Source organism: Cervus elaphus, chromosome 22 (genome assembly GCF_910594005.1).
Source record: "Cervus elaphus chromosome 22, mCerEla1.1, whole genome shotgun sequence".
In the NCBI taxonomy this organism is placed as follows: Eukaryota; Metazoa; Chordata; class Mammalia; order Artiodactyla; family Cervidae; genus Cervus; species Cervus elaphus.
Window position 1 is genome coordinate 3256985 of NC_057836.1, and position 20118 is coordinate 3277102.

Genomic DNA, 20118 nt, shown 5'->3' on the forward strand with positions numbered 1-20118 from the left:
GGTCTTTATCCGCCCAGTTCTGCAGTTAGAGCAACAAGTCCCCAGGGATGCGTTGTGGGGTCTGCACTGGCCATTCCTCGTCATCTGCCTGCTTTCCGGACGACCTGGTTCTTCCAGAGGAGGACGGTGGCTGCCCAGCGAGCTCCCACTGCGACATCGCAGGGGGACGGGGACCAGCCCTTCTGGGGCAGGGACTCCCCAGTGATGGATCCGAAGGCGGCCCTGGGGCACGGCTGCTGTGAAGTGACCGGAGGGCACCCTCCAAGGGCCTTATGCCCACTTCAGCCCCTCCTTCACCGCATGGCCCAGGGCAGACTGGACCTGGGCTGGAGGAGAGGAGCCCAGGGGCCAGCCCAGGGTGGCCTCGGTGCAGAAATCCCGGGGAGCGGAGCGGAGCGGAGCGGAGAGGGCTGGGTCCTTCCCCTCTCTCCTGTTTCCACACCCTCCCCCTCCCCACCCCGCTCCACCAGGGCCCCCAGCCCACACGTGCTTCCCAGACCCGGGTTGCATGGAGCCTCTGCTGGAGGCCCGTCTCCTCCGTGCAGCACCTTCCAGCCATCTCTAGATGGCGCAGAGTGAAGCAAAGATTCGGGCCACCGGGCAGGCGGGGCATGAGGCGGGGCGGAATCAACAAGCCCGGGAGGCTGCTTGGGGTGCAGCCTGGTCAACAGGAAGGCACCTGTGTTTGAAGTGAGACACCTGGACGGCATCCCGGGGCCCTCGCCAAAGCCCTCCAGGCACCCCCAGGTCCAGTGGCCTGCTCTGTGCCCCTGAGCCCAAGACTGGACACACTCCTGCCCTGGCCTTGAGCATCAGGCCGTGCGTGGGGGGCGGTGGCCAACCCGGACGGAGCCCAGGCCCGAGAAGGCGGACAGAGAGGGGACTCCGGCCAGAGTCCACGAGGCCAGGCTCCCTCTCACCTGGTGAGCCTGGCAGCTCCCGGGGGCCCCAGGTGCCGCCTGCAGAGCCTCCCCTGTGCGCCCTGGGCTCGAATTTGTGGGTCTGTGAGGCGGGCGTCTCCTCCCGCGTCACTCTGCTAAGGGGTCTCGGGGGCTTTTTGGTAGGACCCCCGTCCCGGGTAGGCTGCATAAGGCTTGGAACCCTGTCATCTCTTTCTGGACCCTCACCCCAGCTCGACTGGCGTGGATCTTGGCGGTGGCAGGATCTGCTTGAACGCGGAGCTCTTGCTCCCAGATCAGACCGCAAAGTTTATCATTCTCAGCATGGAGTCTAGGAGAAGCTTCTCCGCTGGGGCAGGCGGTGGCGGTGGCACAGGGCGATGCCTGAACAAGTCCCAGCCCTCTCTGGCCTCACCTTCCCCATCTGTAAAATGGGGTCATAATCACCACCCTGCGCATCTCCCTGGGCTCTTCTATCAAGGGGAGAGGGAGGGAGCCGGAGGGAAGAGGGGGAAGGCTCAGGGGGCGGAGTGGGGGTGGAGGGAAGGAGGGCTGGGAGCAGCAGGAGGCGTCCTGCTGGGTCCTGGTTCACACCTGGTTCACTAGCCCAGCATCCTAGCACCCCAGCCTCGCTGCCCTGGGCTTTCAGCCAAGGCCAGCACCGCGGAGCCTGGTGGAGTGTGGCCCTCCCCCGCCCGGCCCACTCCCCTGCTTCCTCATTTCCTCGGTGACCGCTGTCAGCCACTGACCCCAGACGCTCCTCCACGGCTGCCCGCCTCAGCCACACCCAGAGTCCCCCAGCCAGGCGTCCAGCCCGTGGCCTGTGGGAGCCCAGACGGGTCTGAGTCACCGCACCCACAGAACGGAGGAGGAATCCAAGCATTCAGAAACTGGGAGGAGAGGAATCCGAGTTTCCGCACGTTAACCACCCACGGAGGCAGCGCCTGCCTCCCCAGCCCATGTCCCGGGCCCTTGAAGGGACCCTGCCGTGCGGGACACCAGGAGCCCAGAGCTCCCCTCGCTCCTCTCCCCTCATCTTCTGGGCACCCCCGAGTCACCCTGTGCGGCCAAACCTGTGTCACCTGGCCATGCCCCAGTCCCTCTCTGGACCTCCCCTTCCCCATCTGTAAAATGGGCAGGACGACCCACAGGTTCCTGTACAGATCAAAGGAAGCAACATGTGAGAAATTGCCTTGATGAGACACAGGCATCCCCGAAAGTCAGGATTCTGATCAGTTTGGGGACCTGGGCTCTAGCACTTGGGAGGTGCTCTGTGAACACCAGAGAAGTCAGTTTACACAACCCTGAAGCCCTCGCTTCTCAACTGCAATCAGACTGTCCTCGACCAGGCCAGGCTCTCCGGGAATTCCTGCCCCGCCTGGGCGGTGGGGCTTGGTGGCGGGTGGGGGCTGGCAGTTGTGATGGGGGCAGAAATCAGCTCGCCCAGACTTGCAGGCCACTCACCCCCGTGGGAGAGGGGCCCCCCAGAAAGGCCCCTCCTTTACACATCTTCCTGTGGATCTGAATTCATGCTGTGACGTGTGGTCGTACCAGCTTCAGCCTGTTTCCTTGTTGGAAGAGGAAGAGGGTAGTGAAGGGGTGGGTTTCCTTCTGCAGAAGTGCAAGGCGGAGACAAAGCAAGCCCTGTGGCCCTGGCCTCAGCGCTCCCCCACACGCCCCGCCCAGGGGAGTCACGGAGCACAGAGGACAGAGGTGATGGCAGACAGTGGGCCCGACGCCGGGGAGCCTCGGACTGTCAGAGCCCGGGGGTGGGGGCGCCTCAGAGTCCTCACTCTGCACCCCCACCTTGTGGATGGGCGACTGGAGGCCCAGTAACCAGCGCCACGGCTCAGTCTGAGCTGGATTCCCCCCAGCATCTCTGACGGCCCAGCTCGAGCTGTCTCTGCTGCCCCTCCTGCACTCTGGAGGAGCAGCGGGGGAGGACGGGCAGAGGACCGCGGGCCGGAGAGACATGGCAATGGCCCCAGGTCCCCAGCCGGCCAGCAGAGCAGCTTGGATCAGAGCAGGTCCTCAGCCTCTAGCAGGGATGTCTGCCCACACCAGCTGCCATGGGTCCCTATGAGGCTACGAGGCTGGAGACAGTTGGAAAGGCAGAAACTGGCTCCCGGCAGCAGTGACCTGGTGCCGGCTGTGTGCCAGGCCCCGTCCGGGCATCTGCTCCTCAGCCAGCCTCTAGGGCAGGGCAGTGAGCAGGGGGTCCCCCGGGCCCAGGTACAGGGCGTGTGCAGAGCCCGGACCCCAGATTCTGGACGGGACAGGGAGAGGCAGGGCTCACCTCATCTCCCCCAGCAGTCTCACCCGGAGAGTGTGAACGAACGTCAAAATCCCCCCCACTCTGCCCCCCACTGATGGAAGCAGGGTCTCTGGGGTCCCGCCTCCCCTGCCCTGACAGGCTCTCCCCTTCCCGGGCCTGTGGACAGGCAAGAGGTGAAGCGGGAGCGTTCCCAGGGACGGGGCGTCTTCACAGCCCCACCCTCCAGGGGAGGAAGACTGCGTGTGGAATTTTCCATGACCCTCCAGCGTCCGTCCTCAGGGAGGCGGCCATGGATTTGCTGGCCCCGGCTGCACGAGCAGCTGCTAATTGGCGCTGCCGGTTCTATTTCTGCTCCGGCCCTAATGAGGTGACCCGACCGTGCCGCCTGCAGGGATCCCAGCTGGCGAGCTCGGCAGCCCAGGGCCTGGCTGCACGTACCTGGACTGGGACTGCCAAGGTGGCCACCTGCCCAGGAAGGAGAGATTCGCCGGGACCTGGGGCTTCAAGGGCCAAAACCAGGGCATCGCAGGCCAGCCAGGGGGTGGGGGGGTGGGGTGGGTCCCCAGGAACAGAGGATCCTGGGAGCCTGCTCTGTGGGGCAAGTTCCTGGATGAGCTGAGATTGGGCTGCTCAGAGTAGAGACAGGCAGGGGGCCCCTGGAAGTCATGAAGCCCACTCCTCTCAGCCTCACAGCTCATGGCTGGGGCCAGCCGCTCACAGCAGACCCCAGGCGGGCGCTCCCCGAGGCTTGCTGCGGAGCCAGGCTGGGGCCTCCTGAGTGTGTGATGGCCCAGGGCACAGGCGTCAGCAGCGATGATGTTCAGAAGAGGTTCCTGAAGGTTTCTCCCAGGGCCGCCTTGGGGTCCTCATCGCCTGCCCTGAAGCCAGCCTCCCAAACCCAGGGCCTCGCCAACCCCGCTCAAAGTGACACCTGCTGGGTTCCCGCGCCGGGCCTGACGCTTCACACTCCTCTTACTGTCTTACCGACCTAGAGTCCTTACGATGTGCCACCTGCTCTGGTTATGGAATTGTCTGAACCTCACTGCATCCCAGGAGATGGGCTTTAGGGCTGCATCTGCAGAGGGGAAACCAAAGCCCCGAGAGAAGTGCTTTGTCTAAGGCAGTGCTCTCTGCGGAGGTGACATTTAGCAATGTGGACATCTTTGATTGTCACACCTGGGGCCGCTCCCGGCCTCTGGCGGGTAGAAGCCAGAGATGCTGAACGTACTACAGTGCACAGGGCGGCCCCACCGCGGAGAATGACCCAGAATGACCTGTTTAGCGTCAGTGCCAAAGTGCAGAAGCCCGCCCAGGCTTCCTAGCTCCTCCGGGGCAGAGGGGCAGATCTGAACCCTGAGCTTCCGGCCGCTTCACGCTCATCACCGTGGAGACACCTGTGTGCAAAGTGTCAGAGCAGGCAGCTGGCGCTGGGGCTCCAGAGGCCAGTCCACCCTCTGCGGGCTCCCCTCCCCTCCCCCCTCTGGTCAGGCCATCTCAGTTTCCTTCAGGGGCTCCTCTCCAAAGCCCCCCTAAAATGTGCTCAGTGACCACACAAGTCCTCACCCAGCAGGGAGCCTTCCGAGAGGGGAAGGGGCACCTGCTGCAAGGCGGGGTGCAGTCGGGGTACCCTAGGATTGTCCCCAATCCTACTCCTGGCACCACTCTCTTGCTTGGGCCGGATCCACTCCCATCTGTTCACTGAGGAGTCTGGCCGAGACCTCCAGCCCAGACCCACGCACACCACTGCCTGCCGGGGCCCCACGGGGGTCGCCGTGTCCAGACTGCTCCTCCTGCGTCTGCCCACCCACGGGACAGGCGCCCGGCCACCCCGACACAGGGCGCGGTCAGCCCAGAGCCTTTGCTCTCTGTCCCCGCCCCCACAGCCCATCAATCACCGTGTCTGTCACTTCTGTCTTTTGACCACCTTGACCTGAATCCACCTGTCTCCACGTCTGCTGGCACCCTGGGGACAGCCTACTCTCCTGTATGGACAGCTATAGGAGGAATCAGCTCTAACTGTGGTCAAGCATGCGTAGCGTAACATTCACCATTTTAACCATTTAGGAGTATACGATTCTGGGACTTCCCTGGCGGTCCAATGGTTAAGGCTTCATACTCCCAAAGGAGGGGGCAAGGTTCAACCCCGGGTCAGGGAACTGAGATCCCACATGCCACACAACGCGGCCAAAAAAAAAAAATAGTGTACAATTCAGTGACATTTGGGACATTCACAACGTTGGGCAACTCTCACCTCTATCTAGTCCCAGAGCATTTTCCCCCAAAGAAACCCTGAACCCAGCAGCAATGACTCCCCATCCTCCCTTCCTCAGCCCCCGTCAACCACTGATCTATTTCTGTTTCCCTGGATTTGCCTTTTCTGGACATTTCATGTCAGTGGGTCACATAATATGCTGTCTTTTGTGTCTGGCTTTTTTTCACCTAGCATGCTTTCAAAGTACATCCACGTTGTATCAGTATTTCATTCTTTTTATGGCTGAGTGGTATTCCATTTCATGGATATGCCACATTCTGTGTATCCGTTTACCTACTGATGTGCTCTTGGGTTATTTCCACCTTTTGGCTACTGTGATTAGTGCTGCTCTGAACATGAGTGTACAAGTATCTGTCTGAGTCCCTACTTTCCTTTTTTAAAGTATTTATTCATTTGGCTGGGCCAGCTCCTTAATTGCAGCACACAGAATCTTTTAGTTGTAGCATGCTGGCTCTTAGTCACGGCGTGTGGGATCTAGTTCCTTCTTATTACTGTTGTTCAGTTGCTGAGTCGTGTCCAACTCTTTGCAATCCCATGGACTGCAGCACGCCAGGATCCTCTGTCCTCCAGTATCTCCCGGAGTTTGCTCAAATTCATGTCCACTGAGTCAGTGATACTATCCAACCATTTCATCCTCTGTCGTCCCCTTCTCCTCCTGCCCTCAATCTTTCCCAGCATCAGGCAGGGTCTTTGCCAATGAGTCAGTTCTTCGCATCCCGTGTCCAAAGTACTGGAGCTTCAGCTTCAGCATCAGTCCTTCCAGTGAATATTCAGGGTTGATTTACTTAAGATTGACTGGTTTGACCAGTTCCCTGACCAGATATCAAACCCAGGCCCTCTGCATTGGGAGCATGGAGTCTTAACTGCTGGACCACCAGGAAAGTCCCTAGTTCCTGCTTTCAAATAATTGCTGAATCATGTGGAAATCATGTGTTCCTCTATGTTTAACTTGTTGAGGAACAGTCAACCTGTTTTCAACAGTGGCCGCCCCAATTTATATCCCCAGCAACAGTGTACGGAGTTCCAATTTCTCCATAGCCCAACCAACACTTGGTATTTTCCATTTTTTAATTGCAGCTTCCTAGCAGGCTCAGAGGTTAAAGCATCTGCCTCAGACAAGACCAGTCTCAATCTGGTTTTGTGAAAGCCTTTCTACAGATCCCAGCGTCAGACTCTGGAGCTGAGCTTCCTGGGACTCTGACTCACCGCACCTCCCACGTTTGTGCTGCCGCCCTGTCCCCTGCCGTGGACAATGGCAGACATCACCAATCAATCACGGCACTCTTCCCCTGCCGTGGACAATGGCAGACGTCACCAATCAATCACGGCACTCTTCCCCTGCCGTGGACAATGGCAGACATCACCAATCAATCACGGCACTCTTCCCCTGCCGTGGACAATGGCAGATGTCACCAATCAATCACGGCACTGGAAAGCCCAGGGATTTTATTGCCCAAGCAATTGGGCAATTGGACTGCATTCCTGCCTGGGAGGAGTTCATCCAAGATGAGAAGAAAAAGGCATGAGTGGACGCCCCATTTTCGGGTGCCGAGGCAGGAGCCTACACTGGGGACAGCAGCCCCCAAGGAGGGGGTCTCTCTTGAACCCAAGGGGGCACGGAGGCCGTGATGGGATTTAGGAGCTGGTTGATAACATCCTTCTCACATTCCGAACCACATGAGAGACAAGACTCAGAAGTCAAACAGATGAAACTGTCAGCTTTATTACTGATAAAGCCAGCCTGACCCCCAAGGAGATAGTCCTTCATACCCACTGGAATGTGTTGACTGTAATAATGTTCACAGCCCTAAAATTGAGAGTTATGCTCTATTTGGTGGGAATCTTTAGAACTTCAGGTTCAGGAGGCAGCGTCTCAAGTGACCCTGAGAGAACAGCTCTGAGGAGACGAGACGAGGACCCAGGTTAAATAAAAGCTTTGCAACAGAGGGCAGGTAACCTGAACATCAAAAGATGACGGTTAATTAAGGAAAGCCAGGTATCCCAAGTCAAGGAACTGAGCGCTCTTCTGTATATGGGAAGATGCAAGAGCCTGGGCCCCCTGACATCATTCCTCGCCTCTCTGGGGCCAGTATCCCGGGCTTTCCCTGACTTTCCTCAGGGCTCTGCTTTGGGACTGGCTTTCATGATGGCAGGTATTCTTTCCTTCCTGAGTTTGCTCAGGGCCATCAGCTCGTGTTGAAGCGCTGCAATCACTGGTGACTGGGACGTCCTTTGTTTACTGATATGGCAAGAAATAGTCCATTTCTCAGATGGCTATAATCAAAAAAGCCGGCGGCAGCAAGTGTTGACAAGGACGTGCAGGGTGTGGAAGCCTTGTGCCCTGCTGGTGAGGATAAAATGGTGCAGCTGTGGTGGAAGAGTCTGGCGGGCTCCTCAGCAGTCGGGCACAGAGCTACCGTGTGACCCGGTGATTCCACGCCTAGGTGTGTGCCCAAAAGAAGTGACAACATGTTCACGTAAAAACTTGTCCATGAATGCTCACGGCACCACAATTCACCGCCAGTGAAAGAGTGGAAACATCTCAAATGTCCATCAACCGATGAATAAACAAAATGTGGGCTAGTCATACCATGGAGTATTATTTGCTTATAAATTAGAGTGGAATTTATTTTATAAAATAAAATAGAATGACACAGGCTACCACAAGATGAATCTTGAAAACATTACGAAAGGTAAGAGAAGCCAGTCACACAAGGCCACATACATTATGTGATTTCATTCATATGGAGTATCCAGAATAGGCAAATTCATAGAGACAGAAAGCAGACTAGTATTTGCCTAAGGGTGTGGGCAGGAAAGGGGAGGAAGTAGGGGTACTCCTGCGGGGTAGGAGGCGTTTCAGTAAATAAAGAATGCGCAGCCATCCACCCAACAGCCGCTGGGGCTGCTGCCCTCCCCCACAGAACACCCTGCGGGGATTCAGGACGAGAAAGACTATCCTGGCCAGGACACTGGCCACAGAGTGAAGATGCGTATCTAAGGACTGATTTCCATGAGCCCAGACTCCCTCATCTTCCCATACATAGAGAAGAGCTAAATTTCTTAAGATGTCTGATTTGGGGCTTCCCTGGTGGACTCAGTGATGAAGAATCTGCCTGCCAATGCAGGAGAATGCAGGAGATGTGGGGTCAATCCCTGGGTCAGGAAGAGCCCCTGGAGGAGGAAATGGCAGCCCACTCCAGTGTTCTTGCCTGAGAAACCCCACAGACAGAGGAGCCTGGTGGGCTACAGTCTGTGGGGTCGCACAGAGTTGACTTAACAACTGAGCACACACACACAGACACTGAGGACTTGAGTCTAGAAGGCAGGCTCTCGGATAGTTCTGAGCGACTGTCCCAAAGAAGGTAGGAAGGAGCCAGGATATACAGGAGGTTTTGCACAAAAAGAAAAACAAAAAACCCAAGTAGTCAAACATCGACAGATTAATGCTGATTAAAGAAAACCAGACACCTTAGGTTTTGAATTGAGCACTTTACTAAGATTGGAAAGATGTAAGAGTCTGGGCTCAGGGAAGTCACACCACTGATCTGCATCTTAGCGACCTTTTCTCCATCCTGAATCCTCTCCGGGCGCTCAGTGTTGGGGGCAGGGCTGCAGCGGCCGGGGGCTAGAAGGTCACAGCAATCCTTCGCTTACACACAGGGCAGGCAGCACGTTACCTCCACGCTCTGCTTAACCCAGACTCTCCCTCCCACCTGGGGCCCTGGCTCCCACGTGGTGTCTGCCCACACCTGTGAGCCCGGCAGCCTGGACTTTGAGCCAGGGCCTCTGGCATGACCACCAAGGCTCCCTTGGGCTCTGGCTCTTGTCCAGGCTGAATCCGTTTGCATGTAGTACATTCCTGAATGTTATTTTGTCCTTGCCTCTCTAGAAACCTTTCCTTTACAGTTTTCTCTCTGCTACTGGGGGCACATATACCTACTGCCTGCAGCTGTGTACTCATCAATCTCTATCGTTGAATAATGACTTTTAAAATCTAGTTTCACTTCTGTGGTTTTCAGTGAGACGTCACAAATGAGCTGGTCTCTGAAAGCCTCCAGGCTTTCTTGTCCTGCCAAAGGTTTTATATTTTGGATTGAAGTTAGTAGTCAATATTTAAAAACCATAAGGTTAAACACACACACACACACAAGTGTGTTTCTGGCTTCTCTCAAAAACACCAGCAATCTGACAGCAAGAGTCCCTGTTTCACAGGAGCTGAAGGTCCCTGTCATCTTTCCACAGGAAGGTGAGTCTGGTGCCTCAGTCCCCACCACGCCCTAACGTTTGCCCCAGTCACTGTTTCTATATACAACCCCTGATTTAAACTCAAATTTGCCTCAAGTGGAAATTGCTCCATTGACTTTCCCGTGCTCGCATTTTCATTCACTCAACAAATACTTATTTGAAAAGTAGAGAGTTTGCCGAGGGCTTCCCAGGTGGCTCAGTGGCAAAGAGTCCACCTGCCAATGCAGGAGATACAAGAGACCCAAGTTCTACCCCCGGGTCGAGAGGACCCCTGGAGAAGGAAATGGCAACCCGCTCCAGTATTCTTGCCTGGAGAATTCCATGGACAGAGGGGCCTGGTGGGCTCCATGGGGTGGCAGAGAGTCGGACACGACTGAGCGGTTGACGCACAGAGTTTGCCAGGTGCTGTGTGGGCACCAGGGAGACAAACATGAAGACGAGGCCCTCGCCTGGTTCACCCCCAGCCTCTGCCCATCTGCCCTCACGCCTCCTCACAGCCTCGTCCTTTACGACGCAGGTCCAGTAACTTCCCCTGACCAGGAGCGGAGTCAAGAGCAGAGAAGCAGCTGGGTCCTGAGGGGAGACAGACAGAATTCAGAAGAAAACTGGATTTCCATTTGAAAAGGGTCCCTTTGGCCGCTGAGCGGGAGCTGGAAGAGCAACGTGTCCAAAGGCTCGTTGGATGCCCTCTCCTCCCCAAGTGTGTTGACCCTTCTGATGGGTCTGGACGAAATTATGGATCTCAGCTCCTAAAACCACAGTGGTTTCCTGCAAGGAGTCCTGTGGATAAGACTTGTACAGGACTTGGACATCTCCCTAAACCTGGACTGTCTGCCCACGTCCCTCATCACCTTCACTCTGAATGGCAGCTTGGCAAGAAAATGACCCTCGTGGGGACAGCTGCCTCTCACCCCAGCCACGCAAACAAAGCTCTGAGATTTCATAGCATCTGAGAAAGAGTTTAAAGGGTTCTTGTGTATCTTTTTGTTTGGTTGCTTGAGGATATTTTTCAGATGCTCCCCTAACACAAACGGATGTTACAGCACTCTGGCGGCTGATGCGGGAGTCTGTCTATAGAAACAGACCATGCCTATGTCTTGGCTCAGACAAAGCAGCGCTCACATCCCACTGAGCCTCAGGCCCCTCATCTGTAAAATGGGCACAATTGCCTTCATCTCCAGGGAAGGCCATGAACCGGGTCCCGACTAACACAGAGCAGGCTGTGAATAAAGGTGGGCATCGCCGCCACTGCAGGACTTTGTGACTTCCCTCCATTTCTTGTTATTAGTCTCAGTCATGTCCAGCTCTTCGCGACCCTGTGGACTGGAGCCTGCCGGCCTCCTCTGTCCAAGGGATTTCCTAGGCAAGATTACTGGAGCGAGTGGCCATTTCCTCCTCCCAAAGATTCAACCCTCATCCTCTGCATCTCCTGCATTGCAGGCGCACTTCCTGCCTGTTCTGCAAGTTGTGAAACGCATTACTCTGTTCGGACCTTCATCCCTGACCCTTCTCTGGGGCCCACAGGGAGGCTCGTGCAGGAGGCCCTGCCGGACTCTGCTCCTGGGTTGGGTCCCTGCACCTGACGGGGCCTGGCTCACAGTAAGGCCCAGTGAGCCTGCATCGGTGGGATGGCCGCTTGCCTGGACTTCTCAGAGGTTGCTGCCCGTCTCTGGCCTCGGTGACTCCATCTGTCAAGGAGGTGGAGCACAGTGGTCCACGGTCCCTGATCTGAGCCTCGCGCCCTGAGCTCACCATTCATGCCCCCTCCTCCCTGGTTTTCCAGCCTCTGCTGCATGCGAGCGTGCAGCTCTCCAGCTCGCCTTTGATTTGGTGTCCTCCCACGCACGCTGTCCTCTGGCCAGCTGCCACTGCTCAGCGGTGTCTGGCCGGGTTTGTCTTGGTTCCACTGACTTCAGTCATTCTCTAAGGTGCCCTGGCAATTCAGTGTTGTCTCTGATTCTTTTTCTCTCCCCACCTTTTTTTGTTTGCTTGCTTGTTTGTTTTGTTTTGGACTCAACAGTAGATTCCTTGTGCTGCAGAACTCCTGGACTGAACTTAGATTACGTTTGTTTATTCTTCATCTTTAAGATCGTCTTTCCTCCAGAAGGCATTACTTGCATTTTCCTGGGTTTATCTGAAGCAGGTTTTCTCTTCCCCCTGCCCCCCCTGGGTTCACAGGCTCCAAACACAGTCCCATCCCCTGCCTTCTGTCCCCAGACCCACCCACCTACTCCTCCTGGTTCATGGACATCACCGTCGCCCTCCCCTACTGCGTGGCTCACTCAGATCATCTTTCCCCCATGTCTTTGCATTTCCTCTAACTTTTTACGGAGCTTGGATAGAAAAAGACAAATACAGTGTCTATCCAGGTGCGCCCTCCAGCCTCTCCCGATCAGGCTGAAGATCACGGTGGACGGCTGCCCTGTGCTGTCACCGCCTCCGCCACGTCCCCGGCAGCCCTGGGCGCCACGGCAGGTGTTCCCTACCCCAGTCCACTCCACCCGATCAAGGCCACTCTGCCGGCCCGGCTGCATGCTGGGCCATAGATGTCACCTGGCCGGGAACCTCCCAGGGTCCTCCTCCCCCGACCCCCCAAGGCTGGACACTGTAGCAGCCCCCCGCCCAGCACACACACAGGAATCAAGATCACACTGTGGGAATCAGAAGTGGACCCTCTGCAGACCTGGGGGAGGCCTCCCACTGCCCTCACTGAGCTCACCCTGCCTCTGAGGAGCCCAGCCAGCCGGCAGGCTTTCCCCCCCGCTGCAGAGATGGGGAGGGGGAATCTCCCCAGAGTCCAAGACCCTCCCCCCGGGGGGATCTGGCCTTTTCTCTAAGACAGCCTATGCAGCGCAAACAGCACACCCCCACCTCTGACAAGGCGGACCCACTCTCAGGGCCTCTGGGCCTGGTCCCCCTGGCAGAGAAACCCAGATGTTGCTGACAGGACGGCCGGGTTGTCTGAGGGCACCTTTTGGGCTTCCACTGCCCTGCGTGTCACTCCGTGTTCCTCCCCTCACTGCTGGGTAACCCTGGCCCTGACCCCGCGGAGGCCGTCCCCTCCCCTGCAGTGCAGGCTCACCCTGGAGATGAGATGAGCTACTGCTGACACATGGCCAGGCACCCTGTCAGCGCCTGACCCAGCTGGCTCACCCGAGCTGGCCGGGGGCCCATGGGGCCCAGACTGGACCCCGTCCTGGCCTTTGAGCCCTCCCCTGGCATGCTTCTCCCCACGGTACCCAGGGGTGCGAGCGGCCTTGATCCTTGGCCATTGTGGAGTTATCCTCGGCTAGCCCCACCTCCCAGCCTGCCCTTCCAGCTCAGGTCGGCCCTCGACCACCACCCCCAAGGGCCACCACCCCTGAGGTCACCACCCCTGAGGGCCACCCTCCACGCCAGCCCAAACTCAGGGCTTTCCTGGGTGGGCAGACAGCCTCTGCAGTCTGCCCTCTGGGAGTCCGGATGAGGACCCACAAGAGCAGGTCAGGCAGGACGGTCCTGTGTGCCCCCAGGGGTGGCCCTCCTGGAGTGCCCAGGGTGGGACCCATGGGGGCACAGGCTAACCTGGAGTTCCCTTGTCCTCACATTCCAGAGTCTCCTATGCCGGTGTGGCCCTGGGGCTCCCAGCCGGCTGGTTACCTTTCCATAGAATGTGAGCAGGCCAGGTTAGTTTGCGGCCTCAGTCTTGCCGTGTGTAAAATGGGGCTGATGACTCCCACTTGCAGAGGTTGTTGCTTGTGTCACAAGAGCAACGTGCGTGCATGCATGCTAAGTCGTTCAGTCATGTTCAGCTCTGTGCAACCCCGTGGACGGTAGCCCGCCAGGCTCCTCTGTCCATGGGATTCTCCAGGCAAGAGTACTGGAGTGGGGTTGCCATGCCCTCCTCCAGGGGAACCTTCTCTACCCGGGGATTGAACCTGTGTCTCTTACAGCCCCTGCATTGGTTGGTGGGTTCTTTACCACCGGTGACACCTGGGAAGCCCCCACAGGAGCAATGTAGGGACGTGCATGTTTGTAACTTATCAGCTTACTCTCCCCTGGACATTTCTTCCAGGCAGTCGACCTTGACCCACAGCAGTTGGAAGCTCTTCCTCCAGGACGAAGGGCGCAGGGTGGAGGGTGGAGGGCGGCAGGTGGCCTTGCTGGGAGCAGGTGCGGCTGGGGAAGGAGTTCCCTCCACACCCCGCAGGGTTCTGATGTCAAGTCAGGTGCCGACTTCGTGGGGAGGAAGCCTGGGAAGACAAGCAGGCAGCTGTCGCGGTCCACACGGCCAGGGGCTTCCAGGACAGCAAGGAAGTCGGTCAGAGGTCATGGAGCGGATGGTGCTGGAAGATGCTGATGATGCCAGGTCCCCACTGGTGGCCAGGGCTCAGTGGGCCTCGGGCGGGAATGAGCCAGCGGCCAGGACGCTCGTGGGCCCAGACAGTGCCTCAGAGACCAAGCATCCCACGAGTGAGGTCACCTGGGCAGGCACAGCACAGTCCAGGGGGCACTGGCCAGTGCTGGCAGAGGCGTCCAGCCCAGACAAGCTGGCCGCTGCAGGCTGCAGGGCAGATGGGCCACCAGGCAGCTGCCCAAGCTGGCAGCGGTGACACGGGACAGGGCAGGTGGCGGGGCCTGGAGGGCCAGGGCTGCAGGCTGCCGGGCTGAGCCCTTGCCCTCTGGCCCAACAGGCTGCCAGGGCTTGTGGAAGCCCCGCCGAGGACCAGCCAACTGCGCACCCAGCGGTCCAGCGACAGTGTGCCCGGCAGAGCTGCCGCGGAGAGGGGCCAGGCACGGGCAGCCCAGAGGAGGCCCCCACGGAGCTCCCCACTGATTCAGCCACCTTGGAGGAGACCGCCAGCAGGACTTCCCAGGCAGACGGGTGGGAAGGGCATCCGCCCAGGGCCCCGCACGGGACAGGTGAGCGGCGAGGCGGCCGGTAGGCCAGCCAGGGAGCTGAGGGCACTTCCTGAGCAGAGGGCCACGCCGCCCCGGCCGTGCGAAGGTCCTAGCTGTCTGCTCCTCTGATTCCTCTGTGCAGCCAGCTCTGAGGGGCACATCAGGACCTGGGGCACAGCAGGGGTGGGGGCGGGCTGCCAGTGGCTCTGGAGGTGAAGCCGCCTCCTTCTTCCCGGCCCCCAGCACTGTGCCGAGTCACAGGCCCACAGCCCTTAGGGGGCCTGACCCCCAGCCCAGCCCTCTCCCCATGCAGCTCAACCCCAGGAAGCCTGTCTTCTGGAAACCTTATTTCTATACTTTCTCCCCCATTTAAGCATGGGGGTCCTGCATTGGCCAGGCCCCTCTCCAAACTGAGGAGGACAGCTCCCTGGCGTGGAGGGCCCCAGGAGAGCTTTGCCAGGGCTGCAAGATGCCACAGACTGGGTGGCTTAAACAATAAAAGTTTATTTCCCCAGTTCCGGTTCAGAGAACCTACAAGTCCGAGGTCAAGGTGCCAACAGGCTTGGTTCCTCCGAGGCCTCTCTCGGTGACTTGCAAGTGGGGCCTCTTGTGTTTGACCCTCTGGTCACCAGCACACCCAGTGGCAGTGTCCAGATCTCCCCCCTGCTAAAGCCACCAGTCACGCTGGATGGGGGTCCACAGGCCACATTACACCTTAATCACCTCCACACACACCTTCTGAGGTCCTGCGGGGCTAGTACCACAGCGTGTGGATTTTAGGAGTCACAACACCGCCCACAGCAGCCACTAGGAGGCCCTGGCCTGGCCTATGGTCTACCCAGGGAGGGGGAGGCGGTCCCTTGGGGCCCCCCCAGTGTTCTGTACTTTATGCTGGGGCCTCCCCCACGGAGGAGATGAGGGTGGGGGGCAGGGGGACCTGAGTCCTCTCTGGGCGCCCCCTTGGCTGCAGGACTATACGAGCTGACCCATGGCATTCAAGGATCCTACATGAGTGACTGGAGAGGGCAGAAGGGGCCCAGCCCAGGGAGGCCCAGGCAGAGGTCCCATGGCGGGGCTGGCATTTCTGAGTCCCTGCCCACCGGCTGGTTCCTGCCATAGCTCTTCACAGTTCTTGTTGTTGTTCATTCATTAAGTCATGTCCAACCCCTGCGACCCCATGGACTGTAGCACACCAGGCTTCCCTGTCCTCCACTGTCTCCCAGAGTTTGCTCAAATTCATATCCATTGAGTTGGTGATGCCACCTAACCATCTCATCCTCTGTCGTCCCCTTCTCCTCCTCCCCTCAATCTTTCCCAGCACCAGGGTCTTTTCCAATGGCTCTTCGCCTCACGTGTCCGAAGTACTGAAGCTTCAGCTTCAGCATCAGTCCTTCCAATGAATATTCAGGGTTGATCTCCTGATTACACTTCAGGGCAGCGCTGCGATACCACCACCCCCGGTGCTGGCGCAAGATTTCCAGAGAAGTTTCATATCCACGTTTTCAGAGCCGTGGGAGGGAGGGGGCAGGACAGGCCTTGCTGCCTAGGGCCCTACCGGGCTGGGAGATCAGGTACCGCGTGCCCAAGGGAGGGGCTAGAACCCTCCCCCGCCCTCTGCCCTGTCCTGGCTCCTGACTCCCTGCCCCAGGCTGAACGGGGGCTGGGCTCCAGCAGGAGTGAGTCACAGGGAGCTGGCAGGATAAGACCAGTACATGTGGCTCCCTGGTGCCAGGCATGGGCAACAAGGCGGCATGCCCGCCCTTCCGCCATCTGAGGGAAGACGTGTGCAAGAGCAGCCAAGGAGAGCTGGGGGCAGGCGGGGAGGGAGCAGGCACAGGTGGTTCAGGCCTCTGGAGCCAGACCTGTCACTTGGGAGGCTGCTGCTCTGAGCAGCAGCTTCTTCAGCGATGAGTCTGGGACAGGTGCACTCACGGGACAAACGTGGGCACCCCTATTACGTGCCCCAGTGTGTTCAGGGCTGGCGCCATGGGGCCAGGCAAGTCCATGTCCTCAAGGAGCTGAGGGCAGGGCAGGGGGTGGGATGTGCTCTGAGAGCGGGGCTGGAGCCCCGCTGGGCTGAGGGGGTGGTCAGCGAAGGCCCCATGTGGACAGGGGACGGTGGAGCTGAGCAGGAAGGTGAGAAAGAGGGTCTGGGGGTGCCAGGGTGGTGCCTTCTGGCTCAGAACAGGAACCCCCCTCTCCTTGGGCCTGCTCAGGAGGGAGGGGAGGGCTCAGCAGCCCCCTCCAGCTTCCTCCCAGGTCCCTGAGGGGGAGACCTCCTCCAGGAAGCCCTCCTCCCTGCCGGCCTGCAGGTCCCTCCCCTCCACTGGTTTCCCCAGCACCCCAGCCTGTGCAGGATGGCTGACCTTGAGAACCTGGGCTATGGGACCCTGAGCTGCTCTTGGCAGCCCCCAGCCCAGACACATACCCCAGTGGGCAGGAAGGGGTGGCTGGACCCTGGCGGGCCTCTGAGCTGTGCCTCTGCCATCTGTGACCAGGACAGGCCTCTTCAGGGGCCCTCTGTCCCGTCTGGGTGTGCAAGCCCGGCAGGGCCCTTTGACTCAGACTGCCTGCTTCACACGCTGGCTCCATCTCTTCCGGCTCAGCCCTCAGTGCCTGAAACTGCCCCCCTTAGGAATGGTGGGGTCCTGGAGCACCCCCAGTGGTCATGATGATGGCCCCAGAAGCAGAGAAGGTGGTGTCCACTGCCAGGCTGGGGCCAACAGCGTCCACACCTCCCGAGGGTGCCTGCCAGGTCTTCAGGTTTATTTCCAAGAGGAGAAGACGGGGATCCAAGATACGGCCCGACGACGGCGGCCAAGCTGCCCAGGGTGGCCGCGTGAGGAGGGGCAGGTCAGTCCACGCCCACCCGAAAACCAGGCCCCTCCCGCCGCACCCTCAGGACCGCCCGGGGAGCATTGTCCGCGCCCCTGGAGGACGCTGCCTGTCCCCACGACCGGCCAGGGAGGCGCTACTGAGCTCCACGCCCCCAGGTCACTCTGGCCCGGGGACCCTACGGTCGGCGGCCAGGGGAAGCCGCCTCCTCCCCGGTCAGAGCTAAACCCCAGAGCTCAGCCGGCCCCCTGGCGCCTCGACCCCAGCCCAGCGGCGTCCTCGATCGCCCGCCCCCTCCCCTGTTCTCCGCCCCCTCCTCTTTACCCGCACCCCGCCCGCCACCTTCGCCTTCCTCCTCCTCCGCGCAGGCCCCTCCTCGGCTCCTCTGCTCGGAACCTCGCGCCCCCGTCCGCCTCCCTCCTCCTCTCCCTCCTCCTCTCCCCGCCGCCGGGCCCCCACTGGATCCCGGACCCCTCCTCGTCCCCGGGGTGTGCCCCGCCTCCCTCGGCCGCCCCCCCATCTCTCCGCGTCCTGCCGCCAGCCCGGCCCTCCTCTCAGTCCGGCCGCCCTCGCCGTCCTCCGCGCGCTGCCCGCGGCCCCTCCTCGGTGCCCGCGGCCGCTCCGCGTACGGGGTGACGCAGCGCCGCCCGCCCGCCCGCCCGCGCCCCGCCCGCTCCGCGCCGCCGCCGCCGCCGCCGCGCCCCGGCCGGCTCCAGGGGGCCGCTAACGGTCCCGCGCCCCTCGGCGCTGCGCGCGCCCCCAGCCCGGCGGAGCAGGCGGCGCCCCGGGCGCCGGGCGCGATGGGGGCGGCGGAGCCGCTGCGCTCCGTGCTCTGGGTGAAGCAGCAGCGCTGCGCCGTGAGCCTGGACCCCGCGCGGGCGCTGCTGCGCTGGTGGCGGAGTCCCGGGCCCGGAGCCGGGGACCCGGGCGCGGGTGAGTGTCGCCGCCGGCCCACGGGCTCGGCCGGGCTGGGGAGGGGGGTAGGGGCCCCGGGGAGGCCGGCAGACGGGGAAGGGCCAGGACCCAATGACAAAGAGCCGGCGCTGGGGAGAGCTGGGGGGAGGGGGGGGCGGCGGGGACGAGACCCCCGAGGGCGACAGGCGCGGGGTCGTGAAGGCCCGGGGAGGTCTGCGGCCTGGGAGGTGTCGCCCGGACGGGGCCGCCTCTCTGGGACCCGCCTGCCGGCTTCTGAAGGGCACCATTCGGACCCATTGTGAGGTTGGTGACGGAGGGACCCCAAGGGGGTGCCGGCGGCCCGCGCCCGATGTCAGTTTAACCCGATCCAGAGCGGGGTCGGAGTTCCTGTCCCCGCAGTGAAGCAAGGGTGACCTTCAGTCTGGGATGTGCTCCCTGGGGGTAGGGAGGTGGGGGGGGGGGGGGCTGTTCATTTTGCTGCAACAGGCTGGACACACGACCTGTGGAGGCCCTCTGATTTTGGAAAGCGGTGGTTTAACTAAACAGGGCGCTGTCTGTCCCCAAGGAGAAGGGGCCAGTGGGTCCCCTGCCGAGCTGCCCCGCGGCAGGAGGATTGGCAGCGGCTTATGGAGGAGATGTCAGTTGACCCTGGGCAGGAGGGGGGTTACCTGATGGGCCTGGTGGGACAATGAGAGCTGGGAGGCCTCCCTGGCAGAGGCAGCCGGAGCGGGGGACCGTGGAGAGGGGGGCAGCTGGCAAGCGTGGGTGTGTTTCCAGTGGCTGGAGAGCGTGGGTGTATTTCTATCTCATTGACTCGTCTTCAGCAAGTTTTTATGGAGGGCCTGTCGTGGCGGGCAGGGCAGCGCACTCGCCCGGGCTCAGCACCCCATCGCAGTGGGCAGTTTCCATCAGAGGGAGAGACGGGGCGTTCTGGGGGGGACACAAGGCCATGGATGTGAGAGAAGGGGGTGGGGCAGGGGGTCCCGGGACTCCTCACCTGCAGGGCGGCACTGAACCAGAGCCCTGCAGAGGCCTGTGCACCCCCCGGCGAGACGGTCCAGGCAGCAGGACCACAGGGGCCATGGCCAGAGGCTGGCCCGCAGGCCCGCACAGGGCAGGGGAGCCGTGGGAGGTGGGGAGGGGGACGGGGCTCTTTGGGTGGCAGGGGCTGAAATGGGGACCCCGGAGGGCTTTATCCATCTTCACCTGGTGAAAGGCACCCTGTGGGCCTGGCGGGGAGCAGACAGAGGTGGGACAGGGACCCGCAGGCGGGAGGCTGCTGGCCTTGTCCAGCAGAGGGGCGCTGAGCAGGGCTGGGTCTGTCCGCTTAGAGGGGAAGGGCCAGCGGAACGGGGGTCCAGGTTGGTGCTTACTGGAGTTGCAGGATGAGCGGGGGTTTAGTTTTTAACTGGGGGGGTGCGGGATAGGTCTGGATTCTCTAGTGGACATGGTGAGTTTGGGATGCCCTTTAGATGCCTTGGGGGCAGTTGGGCTGCTGCACTGGATCTGTGGGGGCTTTCTCGTCCCTGAGGTGGTATGGCTGTGGTGGGGGCGGGGTGGGCAGACCCGGCCAGTTTGCTGGGGCCAAAGTCAAGGTGGTCTCGGACTCTTGCTTTGCAGCCTGGGGGTCACCGGAAGCATGGTCTACAGAGCGCTCCTCTGTGGCCAGCGGTCTGAGACTTCACCCTTCCTCCAGCTTTCTGTTGTCCCCTGGGGAGGAAGTGTCATCCTAGAACATCAGCCCCAGCCTCCTGGCACCACGAAGCAGGTCTAGGTCTCCCCTGGCCTGGCCC

General features: G+C 60.4%; 1 protein-coding gene across 1 annotated transcript in view; it reads left to right on the forward strand.

Annotated features, from left to right (window-relative positions):
- The first annotated feature begins 2978 nt into the window (after positions 1 to 2978).
- CERK (ceramide kinase) overlaps positions 2979 to 20118 on the forward strand; it is a 52300-nt gene continuing 35160 nt past the window's right edge. Inside the window, exons 1-10 of the mRNA XM_043882307.1 lie at positions 2979 to 3225; positions 3566 to 3715; positions 3895 to 4098; positions 13014 to 13176; positions 13287 to 13346; positions 13749 to 13846; positions 13979 to 14282; positions 14368 to 14596; positions 17211 to 17424; positions 17555 to 18343. Of these exons, the coding sequence (XP_043738242.1) occupies positions 2979 to 3225; positions 3566 to 3715; positions 3895 to 4098; positions 13014 to 13176; positions 13287 to 13346; positions 13749 to 13846; positions 13979 to 14282; positions 14368 to 14596; positions 17211 to 17424; positions 17555 to 18343 (2458 nt within the window). The remainder of the gene's footprint in view (positions 3226 to 3565; positions 3716 to 3894; positions 4099 to 13013; positions 13177 to 13286; positions 13347 to 13748; positions 13847 to 13978; positions 14283 to 14367; positions 14597 to 17210; positions 17425 to 17554; positions 18344 to 20118) is intronic.